This window comes from Nematolebias whitei, chromosome 5 (assembly GCF_014905685.2).
Source record: "Nematolebias whitei isolate Nwh7 chromosome 5, NemWhi1, whole genome shotgun sequence".
In the NCBI taxonomy this organism is placed as follows: domain Eukaryota; kingdom Metazoa; phylum Chordata; class Actinopteri; order Cyprinodontiformes; family Rivulidae; genus Nematolebias; species Nematolebias whitei.
The window spans coordinates 25153132-25170177 of NC_056502.1; the positions used below are offsets into that span (position 1 = coordinate 25153132).

Sequence of the window (17046 nt, forward strand, 5' to 3'; positions counted from 1 at the left end):
GGAAAACCAATTTCTGAAATGAAAACGTGTTTGTCTTTGTGTTAGAAAACGTGTCTTCTACAAATCTGAATAAAAATAAACTTTTGGTTCCAGCTCTGAGTTTTAGACTTGGATACTGCAATAGCACAAAAATGGTATAAAAATGTGACAGCTGCTTGTCAAAAACAGCTTACTTAAAAAATATATATACATTTGCCATGTTGTAATAAAAAACACTGTAAATCTAAGAAGACACACCAGTCTCCTGCACCATATATGAAGGTTTATTTTAGACCAGAGTGAAAAATATAATCTTGTATGTCTGTCTTGATGCTAATATTAAGTGAAAAATATAATCTTATATGTCTGTCTTGATGCTAATATTAAATATTGTCATGTTCAGCTTTGAATGACTTTATGGTAGTTATTACAAACAGAATTTTCTTCTTTGATTTATCTGCCCACTTCATAATCTGTCTTAATTCTTAAGATATACTGTTCTGAGCCAAGTAATATTTCACTTTTCCTACAGTCAGCATCCTTTTCTTAGTCACTGTTCTTTGCTAAGACATAAATCTCCTTGTCAGCACATTTGAGCTATTTTGCAATTGTAGACCAAAAAGTTATCTATGACACAACGTTTAGTGGATAAAATCATTTCACGATAAAATACTGGGATATATGAAATAAGGATTTATTGAATTATAATGTGGGACAACTATGTGTCTTAGTCATATTGTGGGGATATGAGCAAGAAATCTTAGGTAAAGCTTAGGTAGTTTGATATTGTTGACGTTTTATTCTTTGTTGCGATGAAAAGCAGGCAATCATGTAACTGCTTGTGAATCTGTGCTGATATGTTCAGTTGTTTTACAGCCTTTTGGCAATAAATCATAAGAATGACTAGACACATTTTATTGAAAGTAATCAATGGATGTACATCCACAATTCAATATAAATTGAATAACACCACAGTCAATCAATCTTAAAAAACACAAGAATGGCTTTAACTCAGTTAGTTTTACAAATATTGAGCTAAAATTTGGTGTGATAGCTGAAAATCATCTCCAACAGATGCTCCAAGGACTAACAGAGTGAATGAAAGCTTTAAAATTTGACAACAGACATGCCATTGTTTAAGAAGTAGTAACATTTTTATTTTATTGTTCGCTGTTGTTTTGTTAAAGTCAGGGGATGGATTGTTTTATATTTTATTCAGTAAATGGCTTCAAAAACACATTTGAGTCACATGGAAGTCCTAAAGAAATAAAACATCAGTGTGTGTATGTGTGCATTTTATACTATCTTGAATATTGTCACTTGTAATGTGACTAGTCATCAAAGCTGCTTTGCTATTGATTAGTGTGGATCCACTCGGCTCTCATCTTATCGCGTCTCCTCGGGTGTAGGTGATTTGCCACTGACTTGTTTCCCCATTTTGTGAGTGGGATCATCAATGCAAAGTGGGTGAGACTGTAACTGGTCATTGTGTTAGAGCCACTCCTCCCATCGTGGTCCTTAATTCCCCTATAATTGGACTTCAGTTTCTTTAGGTTATCCCAGCACTGCTTATAAGTCTGGGTGTAACCATGCTGCACCATCATCTCCAATATCTCCATGTAAATACTCTCATTTCTTGTGGCACCGTCCGTCAACATGATCAGAGAGGAAATGAAGGTTCAGATCTAGTTTGCAGTTTTGTTGGGCAGGTCATCCAGTGACAACGCCGCTGGCCAATCAACGGCTGTTGTCTTCTTGTGTCAAAATCGTCCCTTGGAGCAGTCCACTTGGAACCACAAACAAGGTCGTCCCATAAACCAGGCTAAGTTTACTGGGTACTGGCAGTAGGCATGCTCTTAACTGGTGAGGTGTGGTGCAGAATCGATGAGAGTTGAAACAGCAACAAAGCAAGACAATGGTAACGGACTCAGGGTGCATTCACACTAGCCCTGTTTAGTCCGCTTTAATCGAACTCTAGCTCGTTTTCCTTGAAAGTCCGGTTTGTTTAGGGAGGTGTGAACGCGCCATCGAACTCTGTCACGGAACAAAAAGGCGAACTCTGGCCCGGGCTAAAACCTAGGTCTCAGTCTGGTAGAAGCGAACTCCAGCGCGGTTCGAGTGCAGTGTGAATGTAAACAGACCGAGCCCGCTCCTCAGGGTAAACAAACACACATTTCTCTGACCTTATATGGATCCGTCAGCTGCCTTGTGTGGAAAAACAATATTCTCCATGGTCTTCTGTTTCATCTTCTGCTCATGCTAAGTCCATTTTTGAAAAATGACAAAATATAACTCCTAAAACTGCTAAAACTTGATGCCACTTCGTTTTTGTTTTTATTTACAGAAGAAGAAGAAGACATGTCTTCAGAGGTTTTTGTGTCGTTTCTTTCAGTAGTTCTTGGTGCAGCGCCCCCACAGGCGAGCGGGGGAATAGGTTGGTTCAACAGGTTGACTCGACTGCACAGTGCAGTGTGAATGCAAATGCACCAGCTCAAATGTAAACAAAAGCTCATGAATATTGGTCCCGAACCGAACAGAGTCTACCGGACTATCTGGTGTGAAAACGACCTCAGAGATACATACTTAGGGACTGCAGCTGTAATGTGTTAGCTCTGGGGTGTGTTACTGACAGTATGTCGTTCTACACCAAGAGCAGAGGGCTGCAACGTAGGGGGCAAGGTCACATGATGGTCAATCAGATGTGGAAGAAAGTGCATTGTCTTTCTTTGATCTGTTAGTGCGATGTTGATGCTGTTTAATGCTCATCTGTGTTTACTGCTGTGGTGAACTGATTTGGCCTGAAGGACCAGTGTTGGAAATTATAACTGAATAGCTAATTCCTCATCAACAGGGGAGCTCTGGTCAGATGGGTAAAATAAGCAAGCAGAAATTTAGCCTCCCCAAACTTTACTGAGAGGCTCAAACTGCACCCATTCTTGGTTACATCAGCATTTATAAACAGCTGCATAGACAGTTGTATGGTATCTGCAATTTAACAACAACTAACATAAATTAAATATACAGAGGTTAGCTTCACCATGAACAAGGTACAAAGGCAAATGAAACAAATTACCTAGCAACAACTTAGCATTTTACATTAGCACCTTTTAGCTCAATAACAAGATTAATAACATAGTTTGATCAATTCACTTCAGTAAACAAGCTGAATACTTAACAAGCAACAATCTCTAAACAACGAATTACACTTTGATAAACAATACAGCATGTTAATGTCATATTACAGATTAATGCACTTAGGCCTACATGTTTTCAATCACACATACAAAGACTGTTTCTCACAAAAGCAATGAAAATGTGGCGCAGCAAGATGCAGCACTACCTAAGGATCGCCAGAATATGTTTAGCAGATTTACAGTTACCTGTCCAATACTGCCGTCTAGTAATCAGGACAACAGTATATATTTTACAGGGGAATTTTTGAGGGGACTAAATACAAATACATTAGGGCAGTACAAAAAAGGTTAAATCATGTCATCTGGACAAGTTAAAAATATACCACAAAATTGAGGGGGAAAAAAGTTTAACTTGTCATTTTGACTTCAAAGATGCAAAGTATTTTTAGCTCATGAAAATAAACAAACTATGCATTTTTTGTGTGGGAAAGCTTGGTCTACATTGTCTGTTTGCATTTGTGTAAAACTTTATGATGAGATCAATGTTTTTATTTCTTCAGTACTTCTCTGTGTTTGAGTCATGTAAATCTGATATTTTTTTCTAGTTAAGATGTACATGGATTTTTAGCCAACAACTCAATAACATGAACTTGCAAAATGAAGAATTGTTTTCCTAAATGCAGTTAGGATTATATAATAGAAATGGAAACTGTATATGGGTTGGTGGGCAGAATACTTTGAAGATCTCCTCAATCCCACTGGCACATCTTCCACTGAGGAAGCAGAGCCTGGGGACCTTGGGTCGGGCTCTCCAATCTCTGGTGCTGAAGTCACCGAGGTGGTTAAAAAGCTCCTCGGTGGCAGGGCCCCAGGGGTGGATGAGATTTGCCCGGAGTTCCTTAAGGTTCTGGATGTTGTGGGGTTGTGCTGGCTTACACAACTCTCCAATATTGCGTGGACAACGGGGGCAGTTCCCCTGGATTGGCAGACTGGGGTGATGGTCCCCCTATTCAAAAAGGGGGGACCATAGAGTGTGTTCAAACTACAGGGGGATCACACTCTTAAGCCTCCCTGGTAAGGTCTATTCAGGGGTTCTGGAGAGGAGGGTCCATCGGATAGTTGAACTTCGGATTCAGGAGGAGCAGTGCAGTTTTCGTCCTGGTCATGGAACACTGGACCAGCTCTACACCCTCAGCAGGGTCCTGGAGGGTGCGTGGGACTTTGCCCAACCAGTCTACATGTGCTTTGTGGACCTGGAAAAGGCGTTTGACTGCATCCCTCGTGGAACCCTGTGAGGGTACTCCGGGAGTATGGGGTACCAGGCCCATTGATATGGGCTGTTAGGTCCCTGTACAACCGGTGTCAGAACTTGGCCCGTATTGACGGCAGTAAGTCGGGCTCGTTCTCAGTGAGAGGTGGACTCCGCCAAGGTTGCCCTTTGTCACGATTCTGTTCATAACTTTTATGGACAGAATTTCTAGGCACAGCCAAGGTGTTGAGGGGATCCGTTTTGGTGGCCTTAGGATCACGTCTCTGCTTTTTGCAGATGATGTGGTCCTATTGGCTTCATCAGGTCGTGATCTACAGCTTTCACTGGAGTGGATTGCAGCCGAGTGTGACGTGGCCGGGATGAGGATCAGTTCCTCCAAATCCGAGGCCATGGTCTTGAGCCGGAAAAGGGTAGAGTGCCCTCTCCGGGTCGGGGAGGAGGTCCTGCCCCAAATGGAGGAGTTTAAGTATCTCAGGGTCTTGTTCACGAATGAGGGAAAAAGAGTGCGCAGAGTGCCTGGGCTCTCCTGTAGAGATAGGGTGAGAAGCTCGGTCATCCAGGAGGGACTCAGAGTAGAGCCGCTGCTTCTCCACGTTGAGAGGAGCCAGTTGAGGTGGCTCGGGCATCTGGTTCGGATGCCTCCTGGACGCCACCCTGGTGAGGTGTTCCGGGCACATCCTACCAGGAGGAGACCCAGAGGAAGACCCAGGACACGCTGGAGTTACTATGTTTCTTGGCTGGCCTGGGAACACCTTGGGATTCCCCTGGAGGAGCTGGACCAAGTGGCTGGGGAGAGGGAAATCTGGGGCCCCCTACACAGGCTGCTACCCATGCGACCCAACCCCGGATAAGCAGAAGAAAATGGATGGATGGATGGAAACTGTATATCTTGTATTTGTAAATGTATTTAATGTATTTATTTGGTTCTGTACTTCCAGCCAGTGTCATTGTTAACTCCCTCTCCCCTCCCTGTGTTTTAGCTAATCAGTTTGTGTGCCACACCGAGGCCATTGCAGATATTGTGATCCTGGTGGATGGATCATGGAGCATTGGTCGGGTCAACTTCAAACTGGTCCGGATGTTTTTGGAAAATCTGGTCAATGCCTTTGATGTTGACATTGATAAGACAAGAATAGGTATGCCTCAGCCTTGTTTCCTCTCACACAGGTAATCTCCCATATGATTATGGATATTTGATGTTATAGATACAAAGGTAAATTTGTTCATATTCATTCTGAACATTGTTAAAAAAAGTAACAGAACGGTTGTGCAAGTGAACACTTTTGCTTTTAGGTCTGGCACAATACAGTGGGGATCCTAGGGTAGAATGGCATCTTAATACCTACTCCACTAAGGATGCTGTTATTGATGCAGTCAGGACTCTGCCCTACAAAGGAGGAAATACTCTCACAGGTACTGAATATATTCATATGACTTTTGTTTGTTTTCACAAGAGGCAAATCTGGTCTTTTGCTTTAAGAACTTGCAAAAAACAAACTTATTTTATATACAGTAGCCATTTTTCTTTCTAGAATTTTACTACTTTTGGCTACTAGCTAGATTTCCTGCATTTTGATAACCTTTTACTACTTCTGCTTTAATTTCTGCAACTTCTAGTTTTTTTATTTGTCTAATACCTGCTTTTCTGCTCTTTTTAGCATTTTATTTCAACTAGTTCAAACTTTTTAGCATTTTTTTGTTTGTCTTTTTTCTTTTCTTTTGGTGTGTCTTGAAGCTTCTTCTTTCCAATATTCAGCTATTGATGTATTTCAAGTAAGAGTTAGGTTTTAAGCAGCTTTCAGCAAAATCATTCAGCAATAAGCATCCACACAGCATTTTCACAGAAAATGCCTTTTTTTCTAGTTTGTATTTGTTTTTGTGTGATAGATGTTATCGCATTACCTGTGTCTTGCATTGGAATCCCGTTTCCTCTTTTGTTTGTTTCTGTAATGCTTCCCACAGGCCTTGCATTAAATTTTATATCTGAGAACTATTTCAAACCGGAGTTTGGCTCACGGCTCGGTGTGCCAAAGATTGGGATCCTCATCACAGATGGAAAATCCCAGGATGATGTTATACCACCAGCAAAAAGCCTGCGGGAGGCTGGTGTTGAGCTGTTTGCTATTGGTGAGAACAAACCAACCTGTATAAGTTGTTAAAAACTTTATTCCTTGTTAAGTTTTTAACCATTGATGACCTTCTCTGTTTAGGTACATTAATTAGAACATCTCTCTGATCCTCTTTTCCTTTTTTTTTGCAATTAACGTTCTACTAAAATTCACGTGTCTGTACATTTCCAGGTGTCAAGAATGCAGATGAGAATGAATTACGCTACATTGCTTCAGAGCCAGAGGAAACTCACATCTACAATGTTGCTGACTTCAACGTTATGAGCTTAATAGTCGAGGCACTGACGAAAATGGTTTGCGAACAAGTGGAGCAGCAGGACAAAGACATCAGGCAGAGTAAGAAAAAAGAACTGAGCAGAAGGCAATAAACAGAAACCTTTTTTTTTTTACTGGCGTGGACTTTAGATTAGTGTATGAACATTTTTTTGATAGTTTTTGTTTATTGTAATACAAATCTCATGTATTTTAGTAATGTATGCAAATCTTAAAACATATATTAGGTCATGTATGCTGCCTTCTTCTCTTACTTGTCGGCCACAATGTCCAGTTGGTTAGCTATCACCAGTTTGTCGGTCTGGTATCATTGCATTCCATGGTAGCATCTTCAACTTTGACTGTGGGACCTCCACTTGGAACAGCTGTTCCTGTATTTTATTCCAGCCACTTGGTTATGGCAATCAAATATATGTATGTACATGTGTGCTCATATGTATATGTGTGTGTGATGCAAAATGAAGAAGTATGTATCTGTCTATATTTTTTCCTCATCCTTGAAACATATAAAGTTCATTCCAAGTGTCCTTACCAGTAGTGATCACGTATTGTTTTACATGTTTGAATAACTGTCTTTTATTCTTTTAGAAGAGAAGATGGGAATGCCACTTAACATGGAGACATCAGAGATCACTGCTCAAAGTTTTCGAGTCTCTTGGAGTCCTGCGCCTGGAAAAGTTGTTAAATACAAAGTGGTTTATTATCCTGTTCGGGGAGGAGAACCACAGGAGGTAAACAAACAAACAAACAAACAAATAAATAAATAAAATACAATGGCAATATTATTGCAAGTAATCATTTTACAACTATTTATTTGTTCAGTGTAGCCTATAAATATGTTGTATGAATATGTGCTGAGGTATGTCCCACAACTTAAAAATGTTAGTTTGAGCCATCTTGGTTGGCAACACTGCCAGTTTGATTTGATTTACATTAGTGGTCATTGTTCAGGACAATCAGCCTGTTTTTCATTTGAGATTGTTTTTATTTATTTATGTTTTAAAGGTTCTGTGAAAAGAACATGAATCTTACTTGTTGAGCAGAGCTTTTAGGATGTTAGGCTACAGAAATAGTTTGTGTTCAGGATTGATTAATTTAAGTCAAACTAAGACCAAAGTGGATTACAGCCATCTTAAATTGACTCAGTTCTAAAAGAAAAACATGCAGCAGTGATTGCGAACTATTTTCTAAATTGTTACATTAAAGTTCATGCTCAATAATCCAGGTTAAAACAACTCACGGACTGAGTTTGTTGTGGCTCCTTGGACTGATGAAGTCCTTTGGATGAAGGACAAAACATTTCAACATAAAGAAACCATCCAGAGGACCTGACTTAACTTTGTGGGATCAACTGTTACAGTTATTCTGACAGAAATGTAATAATTCTGCAAGACATGCACCAGGCTTCAATACAAGTGCTACAGCTAAATGATGTTGCTCGTTGCACTTGCAAATATTTATACAATCTCATCCATCAACCCATCCAGATTAATTATGAACTACATTACTTACAGGACACTGGTTGAAACAGGAAGTCATGATCTGCCCTGCACTGCTTCTGACTGGTTCAGATTAAGGTGATCAGGTGATGCATGACTCATGAGGAACAATGACTGGCTAACAGACAAGGAACAAATCAAAGGCACTGCTGGGCATGTGCCAGGAATTTTCTGATCAGCGGCATCAATGTGTGGATTGTTGTTTCTGTAAACAACGAGTAAATCTTTTAGGATGAAATTTAGGTCTTGGCCATGCAAGATGCAAAAATGGGTTTAAAAGATTTACAGATAATTTTTTTGTTGTGACAAATTTGTACAAAAATTAGCAGTCATGAGTTTGACTTGGAGATCCACAGCTGGTACTTTTTGCTTGTCCTCCTTTCCCTTTTTAAATTCCAAATGTAATAAAAGGAATATACAAACGCCTGCCAAGAAATTGCACAGTGTGAGTCTCTAAAGGTTGGACTATTTTTCAAGTTAAATGTCTTGAACTGTGATATTTTGATCATCATATTGATATGCAGTGTAGTTTGGATGAGCATGTGTGTTTTTTCTCCTAAGCACTAATTTGAACAAACCGCTGAGACTGACAATGTTTTAATACAACAACAATCCTACGAACTACAACTATTGCTTTAATATTCTGGTGATTTCATTCATTTATACCTCTCCTCTGTCACTCCATTCCTCTGTTTGTTCTGTGGGGTTAGAAGTGCAAGCTGAAAGTAACACAGCCACTGATTTGGACAACTGCTTGAGTTTTCCTGAATATTTGACCACAGAAAACCTTAAATCTTTCATATAACTGCTGAGACCACATGGTCAGGAAAAGGAATGGGTCCGTCTTCAGCTGACTCAACCCAACCTTAATGTTTAGCATAACTGTCATGTTTTACTCCTGAATAAAATACAGTATTCAGATGTTTTACCATGAAAAAGCAATTGTATTTCCTCTTGTTTTGTTTTGTATTTATACACGTTTTGTATGTCCTCCCTTCTTTTCTACCATTTGCCATTTTCATCTTCCTCCATTTTCCTGCTAATTTTTTGTCCCCATTTTTCTCCCCTACCATTTATTCCCATACTCTTGTTATCCCTTATTTTTTCTGACTCACATTTCTGCAGTCTCTAGTGACCGGCGGTGAGACTTCGGTGGTGTTACAGCATCTCCGCTCTCTGACTGAGTACCAGCTTGCTGTATATGCTGTGTACGCAAATGAGGCAAGTGAAGCTCTGAGAGGATCAGAAACGACCTGTAAGTTTACTCCTAAAAGTGCAAAAATGTCCTTATGGAACTACTCACTAAGACCTAAAATAAAAGAACACACAGAATAATATTTTAATTCTGAGACAAATGCTAAAATTATTAAGGAAAAAAAAATATATATATATATACAGTATAATGTTCTTAACCAAAGCTCAATAGTTACATCTTAATGGTGTTTACTAATTGTAATAATGTGTTTTTTAAATTATGTTCTATTGCTGGTTCTTGTGTATGAATGATGAATGAAGAACATGTCAAAGGAGAATTTCTGCCACAATTGTGATAGACAATAAAGTTTTATGTTATGTTATCTGTAGCCGGAGACTTTAACCACGTGAATCTAAAGGACTGTCTCCCAAGCTTTAATCAGCATGTGACGATTCCGACACGTGGAGACCGCACGCTGGACCGTGTTTACACGAACGTAAAAGATGCATACAAAGCCGAACCCCGCCCCCACCTAGGACTGTCAGACCACATCTCAATCTTCCTGGCTCCTGCTTACATGCCCCCCGCTGAGACGCTCCAGACCGGTTCAAAAGAAAGTTAAATGTTGGATCCAGGACAGTGGCCCCATACTGAGAGATTGTTTTGATCGAACAGACTGGCAGGTTTTCAGAGAAGCTGCTGAAAATGGAGGTTCGCTTGATCTTGACCAATACACATCCTCAGTACTGGGTTACATTAGTACATGTACTGACACAGTCTCCACTATCAGATATGTTAAAAGCTACCCAAACAGAAAACCTTGGCTGAATGCAGAGGTGCGTACCCTGCTGGAAGCCAGGAACACTGCCTTCAGGTCTGGAAACTCAGAGGAGCTGAGTAGGACAAGAAAAGAGCTGGTTGCTGGTATTAAGAGGGCCAAGGCCACATATGCAAAGAGGATCGAGGGTCAATTCATCTCACAAGACCCTCGGAGCATGTGGAGGGGCATTAAGTGCATAACAGATTATAAAGGAAGGAGTGAACAATGTCCCAAAGACCCATCTCTGCCTGATGCCCTCAACAAGTTCTATGCACGCTTTGAAGACCCGAACAGACCACCCAGCACCAGACTCACCTCACCACCGGATGAAGAGCATCTCAGCGTGACCTCAGCAGAAGTAAGGAGTACCTTCAGGAGGATTAATCCGCACAAAGCAACTGGCCCAGACAACATCCCCGGAAAAGTGTTGAAGGAATGTGCTGATCAGCTCTGTGAGGTGCTGGCAGACATCTTTAACACCTCACTTACCCTGGAGACAGTTCCCACCTGCCTGAAGACTGCCACCATCATCCCAGTCCCAAAAAGCTCTACAGTGACTGGTCTGAATGACTATCGGCCAGTGGCCCTCACCCCGATAGTCGCTAAATGCTTCGAAAAACTGGTCATGACTCACATCAAAACAACCATCAACATCAACGAGGACCCTCATCAGTACGCATACCGTGAGAACCGATCAACAGAGGATGCAATCTCCTCTGTGGTCCACACTGCACTCAACCACCTGGAGCAGAAAAACTCTTACGTCCGTATGCTCTTTGTGGACTTCACATCCGCCTTCAACACCATGATCCCCCAAACCCTGATGGACAAACTATCCACACTAGGACTAAGCCCCTCCATCTGCAACTGGGTACTAGACTTTTTAACAAACAGACCACAGTTAGTGAGGATCCACAACGTCTCCTCCTCCACCATAACCCTCAGCACTGGCTCTCCTCAGGGATGTGTGTTGAGCCCCCTCCTGTTTACTCTGCTCACATATGATTGTGCAGCTACCCATCCAGGCTGTCACATTGTAAAGTTTGCAGATGATACAGCGGTGGTGGGATGCATCACAAACAATGATGAGTCCAGCTACAGGCAGGAGGTGGAACACCTGGAGAGCTGGTGCAGAGAGAATAACCTTCACATCAATGTGAAGAAGACAAAGGAGATGATTGTGGACTTCAGAAGGAACAAAAACACCTACACCCCCCTGAACATAAGAGGATCTGCGGTGGAAGTGGTCTCCAGCTACAAGTACTTGGGTGTACACATGAATGACAACCTCAGCTGGAGCAACAACACCACCAGCCTGATCAAGAAAGCTCATCAGAGACTCTACTTCCTCAGACGGCTGAGGCGAGCTGGTCTGGGAAGCTCAGTCCTCACCTCCTTCTACAGGTGTGCAGTGGAGAGCATCCTGTGCTCGAGCATCAATGTGTGGCATGGAGGCTGCACAGCTGCAGAAAGAAAAGCTTTGCAGAGAGTGGTGAAGGCTGCACAGAAATCTGTTGGAGTCAGTCTCCCCACCATCACAGACATCTACACCTCCAGATGCAGGAAGAGGGCCACCTGCATCATGAAGGACCCCACCCACCCAGCACACACACTTTTTGCCCCACTCCCCTCAGGAAGGAGGTTAAGGAGCATTAAGTGTAGAACCACTAGACTGAGGAACAGCTTCTACCCTGAGGCTGTTAGACTCATGAATCTCTAACTAGAATAATCACTGTGAAAAACCATATCATGTTGCTGCTGATCTGTTTCATGTTGCTGCTGATCTGTTTCAATGTTGATGTCTTCATGCGTGCACATCTGCTCACAGACTCATGTTCATGTTTGTGGTGATGTTCAATGTTTTATGTTATGAGTGCTTAGTGTATATTTAGTTGATGTTTTTCTTAGTTCATATCTTAGATGTTATTACTGTTTTTCTTATACATTTTATTGTTGGATGTAACTGGGACCCTGTGTACATAATTTCGCTCCACCACATGTACCACATGAGGTGCGAATGACAATAAAGAAACTCTGACTCTGACTCTGACTCTGACTCTTATCTTATGTTATGTTATCTTATCTTATTCATTTGTGTAATAATAATAATAATAATTCATCTCACTGGTTGAAGAGCCAACAAAGCAAAGAAGCTAAAATTGTTTTCTTTCAAATATGAATTAACAAGTGGTACCCTGATGTCCCTTGTCAGAGATTTGAATAATAAATGTTTGTTGGTTTCAAGATGAGTGTTTTTCTGGATTGGAAATAATGGGGATGCAAATACACCTTAGTGTTTTTGGTGCGAGATGTTCAAGTGGGTTACAGTTACACTGTGTATAAGAATAGAGTTTTTTTTTCCTTGTCTGAGGCAATGCACAGTGACGGATCCTGGAGACTGGAGGGAGCAATTTTATTCATAACCAGCTGTAATGGAGGAATTCGGGGGTGGCCAGTGGTGGCTTCGACTAACATAAATTAAGCTTCTGCCATCCCGAGGGCCACCACAATCATTTAAGGAAACTATATACTGTATTAAACAAAACAAAATTAGAGAGCACAGTTTCCTGAAATGATTGGGATGGCCAGTTTACGTATCGATATAGGGTTGTGGCCATCTTGTATTTCGACTTGGAAATCCAATTTTCAATGGTGACATTTCTTACTCCTAGAAGCAGCCACACACCAAAATGGAAGTTGACACTTTGTTTATTTTTTAAGTTAACCAGCTCACAAGACAGACAAATGGACATATATGGTGGAAGCCATCTTGGATTTTGACATGGCAACCCAATTTTTGGTAGGGGACATTTTTATACCTAGATGCAGCCTCACACCATAAATGAAGTCAGCAAATTGCTTATTTTTCAAAGTATCCAACTCACAATGTTTGCACATATACAGTACTTACTGGTATATGGTGGCAGGCAGCCATCTTGGATTTTGAACTAGCAACTCAATTTTCGAAAAGAACCTTCCTTACGCCTGGATGTAGCCACACACCTAAATGGAATAGATTTGTTTTTTAACTTACGATTCTCGCAACATGCACAGACTGATGAACAAATGGATGGAGGGTATCGCCAACTCTTCCTCTTCGCTCCTCAACAGGGAACAATAAAACTGGTGATCCTTAAATAATCCTTGAGAGAATGCATATTACCTGCTGCCTTGCATGCTAAATATTCTGAGAGAACTGTTGGCACTCAAAAGTGTTCAAAATGAGTCTCAGCTACTAGCACACCATCATTTTTGTACATTTGACCGAGCCATTTTTGTATTTGCAAAGATAGAGTAGCTGTGGTGGCCATCTTGAATCACACTGACTCCAGAAGTTAATTAGTTGTGAATGCACAACCAGTGACTACATTCCGAACATGTCATTAAAATATGTCAAGTGGTTCATTAGATATTTTTCCGACAGTCAGATAAATTAACAAACACACATGCTCGACTTTCATTGCAGTGGGTGAACTGAATATAATATCAAAAAATAATGCACACTGTCGGATAGCGTACATGCCAAGAAGCCTTTTACATTACTGTATCTTTAAAATATGTGTTTCAGGCTTCAATAGTTAAAAAATAACAGTTTTATAAAGTACAAGTGCAAAGAAAGCAACAATTTCATAACAAAGACCAAAAGTACATACTTTGTACTTTGAAAACCAAGCATAACATAAAAAAGGTGCTGCTCCCTTTCAATTGAGTTGTGATGCTAAAGAGAAAATAAATACTTCAACTATCATAATTGCGAATACAGTTTAAGATGCTTTGTGCAGCACACCTCTGGTTTAACTTACTTTGTATTTTAATGATTTCTCTTGGATTGAAATATTAAAATATTGTGTGTGTGTGTGTGTGTTCAGTGGCGCTCTCATCAGTGACCAGCCTCCAGTTGTTTGATATGACTCAAAGCACCATGACAGCCAGATGGGACCGTGTGGATGGAGTCTCAGGATACATGCTACTGTATTCCCCTCTTACAGAAGATGGAGACTTAGATAGGAAGGAGGTAATACAAGAAAGAAGAAGAAGAAAAAAGGAATAGAGAAAACAGTTTGATCCAAAGCTGATTTTACAAAAAATATATATATATTTTTAAATCCAGTTTTGTTTTTACCTTCTTGTCCTTAGATCAATGTACCCGATGCAGTGACAGAACTGGAGCTGGACGGCTTAATGCCTGACACAGAATACACCGTATCTATTTATGCCATGTATGGAGAAGAGGCCAGTGACCCTGTTACAAATCAGGAAACAACATGTAAGAAAAATTGCACAAACAGGTTTTTTTTAATAATGTTTTACATTTTCACTATAAACTTGTCGATTATATCCCAATTCTTAAAGAAGGTGTAAAAAAAATCCTTAACCAATACCTGCTTTCTTTCCTTTCAGTACCACTGAATCCTCCCAAGAACCTTCAGTTTTCTGACATTACTCACAACTCTGCCCACATCCGCTGGGACCAAGCATCTGGGGAAGTTGAAGGTTACCACATCAAGTGGGTCATGGCAAATGGACGAGTCACAAAGGAGGTGTGAGACTTACTGTGCGTTTGTTTTTAAAGACGATCTAAATTCTATCAATTAAAAATAGATTCATAGAGATTAGAGCAAAAGAAAAAGTAAATGGAAAACAAAGAACAGATGACTTTCATGGAATTATCATATCAGTATAACAACTGACTGGCCTGCACTCAATGTTTTTTTAAACCAAATGCTTCCATTTCTACAAGTTAAAGTTTATTCTAATATGTGCATTCAAGAATCAGTAAAAAAAGACCCATATTTTCTTATTACATTGTCTGAATGTGATTGAATGTGCTGATGGACATGTCATTCCTTCTGTTGGTTTGATGCTTGTATGTGGTTGTGTTCTGCAGGTTGACGTGGGCCCAGTGAGTTCGTATGACCTCAGAGAGCTGTCGTCTCTGATGGAGTACTCTGTGGCCATCTTTGCCCAGTACAATGAAGGCCGGTCAGAGCCACTCACAGACAGCTTCACCACCAGTATGAAACTGTCATTACGTATTAATGTAGACGAGAACAGTTACATAGTTAGAGATTTAATCTTTCAACTGCAGCCTTTTCTAATTATTTACTCTATGCACCTGTTATGAAACCATTAATTGTTTGGGTATGTCCAGGTTACTTTTTGCCAACAAGTTCAATTTTTTATTATTACTTCCAGCTAAAAGGATAGTTTGTTTTTAGTGATGTTTTGTCAAATATATACCAATAGTTCCTACCTTACCAGCCATGACATCAGTCGTTTAGCATGGAATATGGAGAAAGAATCAAAGATCATTGTCCAGGTTAGGCTAAAACAAGAGCCCATTTTACATAATTTTTCAGGCTTGTTAGTCTTTCACAAAACAACATACCAATGTGGAAGAATGCTACATGTTTAAAGTTACATTGACATATACATTTTTGTGTGACACAATTTGTTTAGTTTGTCAGTATTCTCCCAATTGAATGTTGAAGTTCCTACATGAATGTTGATCTCCTGATGTTGCTGAATGTAAAAGTCTGCCAAATCAATGTGTCTAGTCTGTACAAAAATTGACTCAAATTTTGGTGTACTGATACATTCAAGCAAACTTTAGCATTTCTAGCCACGACAAAGATTTAATTTGATCCATTTTCTGTTCTCTGACTTATGTCATGGCTGACGAGGTTTGTTTATGCATCTTGATAATACACCTGTCACACTGTTGAACATTTGCCTTTGCTTTTTATAGAGTATTCAGAGATACAGCTGTAAGAAAACACAATCAAAAATTCATCCTTTTATGGATCTGGTACTACAGCACACGTAGCATGAGCTCCAGCTACCAAGTTGCCACAGATTTAAAGCATTGTTCATAAATGCAATGGCAATAATGCAGCAACTTTGTAACATCACATATATTTTATATACTGTATATTAAATTCAATTCAATCAAATTCAGTTTATTTATATAACAGTAAGTTGTTGAAATGTAAGTCACAACAGAAGTTGTCTCAGGGCACTGTACAAAAACATTCACATATATTAAAAAAGCCAGTAAGTAAGTTTTTTATCTAATGAAGCCAGCAGATTGTGTTGAATTAATCTCAGTCTCCCATCCTGAGCAAGCACAAAGGCAACAGTGGAAAGAAAAACTCCCTTTAAACAGGAAGAAACCTCCAGCAGAACCAGGCTCAGGACAAACGACCATCTGCTTCGACTGGTTGGGGTTTGAGGGGACAGGAAGGAGAAATGAACAAACACAGAGTGGCAGGTCCAGGTGTACCTCCTATTGGAAGAAAGACAAAAAACACACATTAAGATATATATAATTACAAACACAAACAAACATGTAGTGCAAGTAAAGACAGGTACAGAGTGAGGAAATGTGGTCAATTTGTCCTCCAGCAGTCTAAGCCTATAGCAACATGACTAAGGGATAGCTCAGGAAACCCAAGCCAACCCTGACTATAGGGTTTATTAATAAGGAAAGGCTTAAGCCTAATCTTCAAAGTAGACAAAGTGTCAGCCTTACAAACAGAAACAGGAAGTTGGTTCCACAAAAACGGAGCCTGATAACTGAAAGATCTACCTCCCATTCTACTTTTGGAAACTTTAGGAACCACAAGTAAACCTGCAGTTTGAGAGTGAAGTGGTCTGTTAGGAAAATATTGAACAATATTATATGTAATATAAGATGGAGCTAGGTTCTTGAGGGCTTTGTATGTATGTGAATGTTTTTGTGTGTAT

At 40.1% G+C, this 17046-nt stretch overlaps 1 protein-coding gene across 1 annotated transcript in view; it reads left to right on the forward strand.

Moving 5' to 3' along the window:
* The window catches only part of col14a1a (collagen, type XIV, alpha 1a), a 179941-nt gene that overhangs the window by 62370 nt on the left and 100525 nt on the right, over positions 1-17046 (forward strand). Inside the window, exons 8-17 of the mRNA XM_037677253.1 lie at positions 5364-5519; positions 5677-5796; positions 6346-6510; positions 6684-6848; positions 7374-7516; positions 9410-9539; positions 14169-14314; positions 14437-14566; positions 14701-14840; positions 15188-15314. Coding sequence (XP_037533181.1) covers positions 5364-5519; positions 5677-5796; positions 6346-6510; positions 6684-6848; positions 7374-7516; positions 9410-9539; positions 14169-14314; positions 14437-14566; positions 14701-14840; positions 15188-15314 — 1422 coding nt within the window. The remainder of the gene's footprint in view (positions 1-5363; positions 5520-5676; positions 5797-6345; positions 6511-6683; positions 6849-7373; positions 7517-9409; positions 9540-14168; positions 14315-14436; positions 14567-14700; positions 14841-15187; positions 15315-17046) is intronic.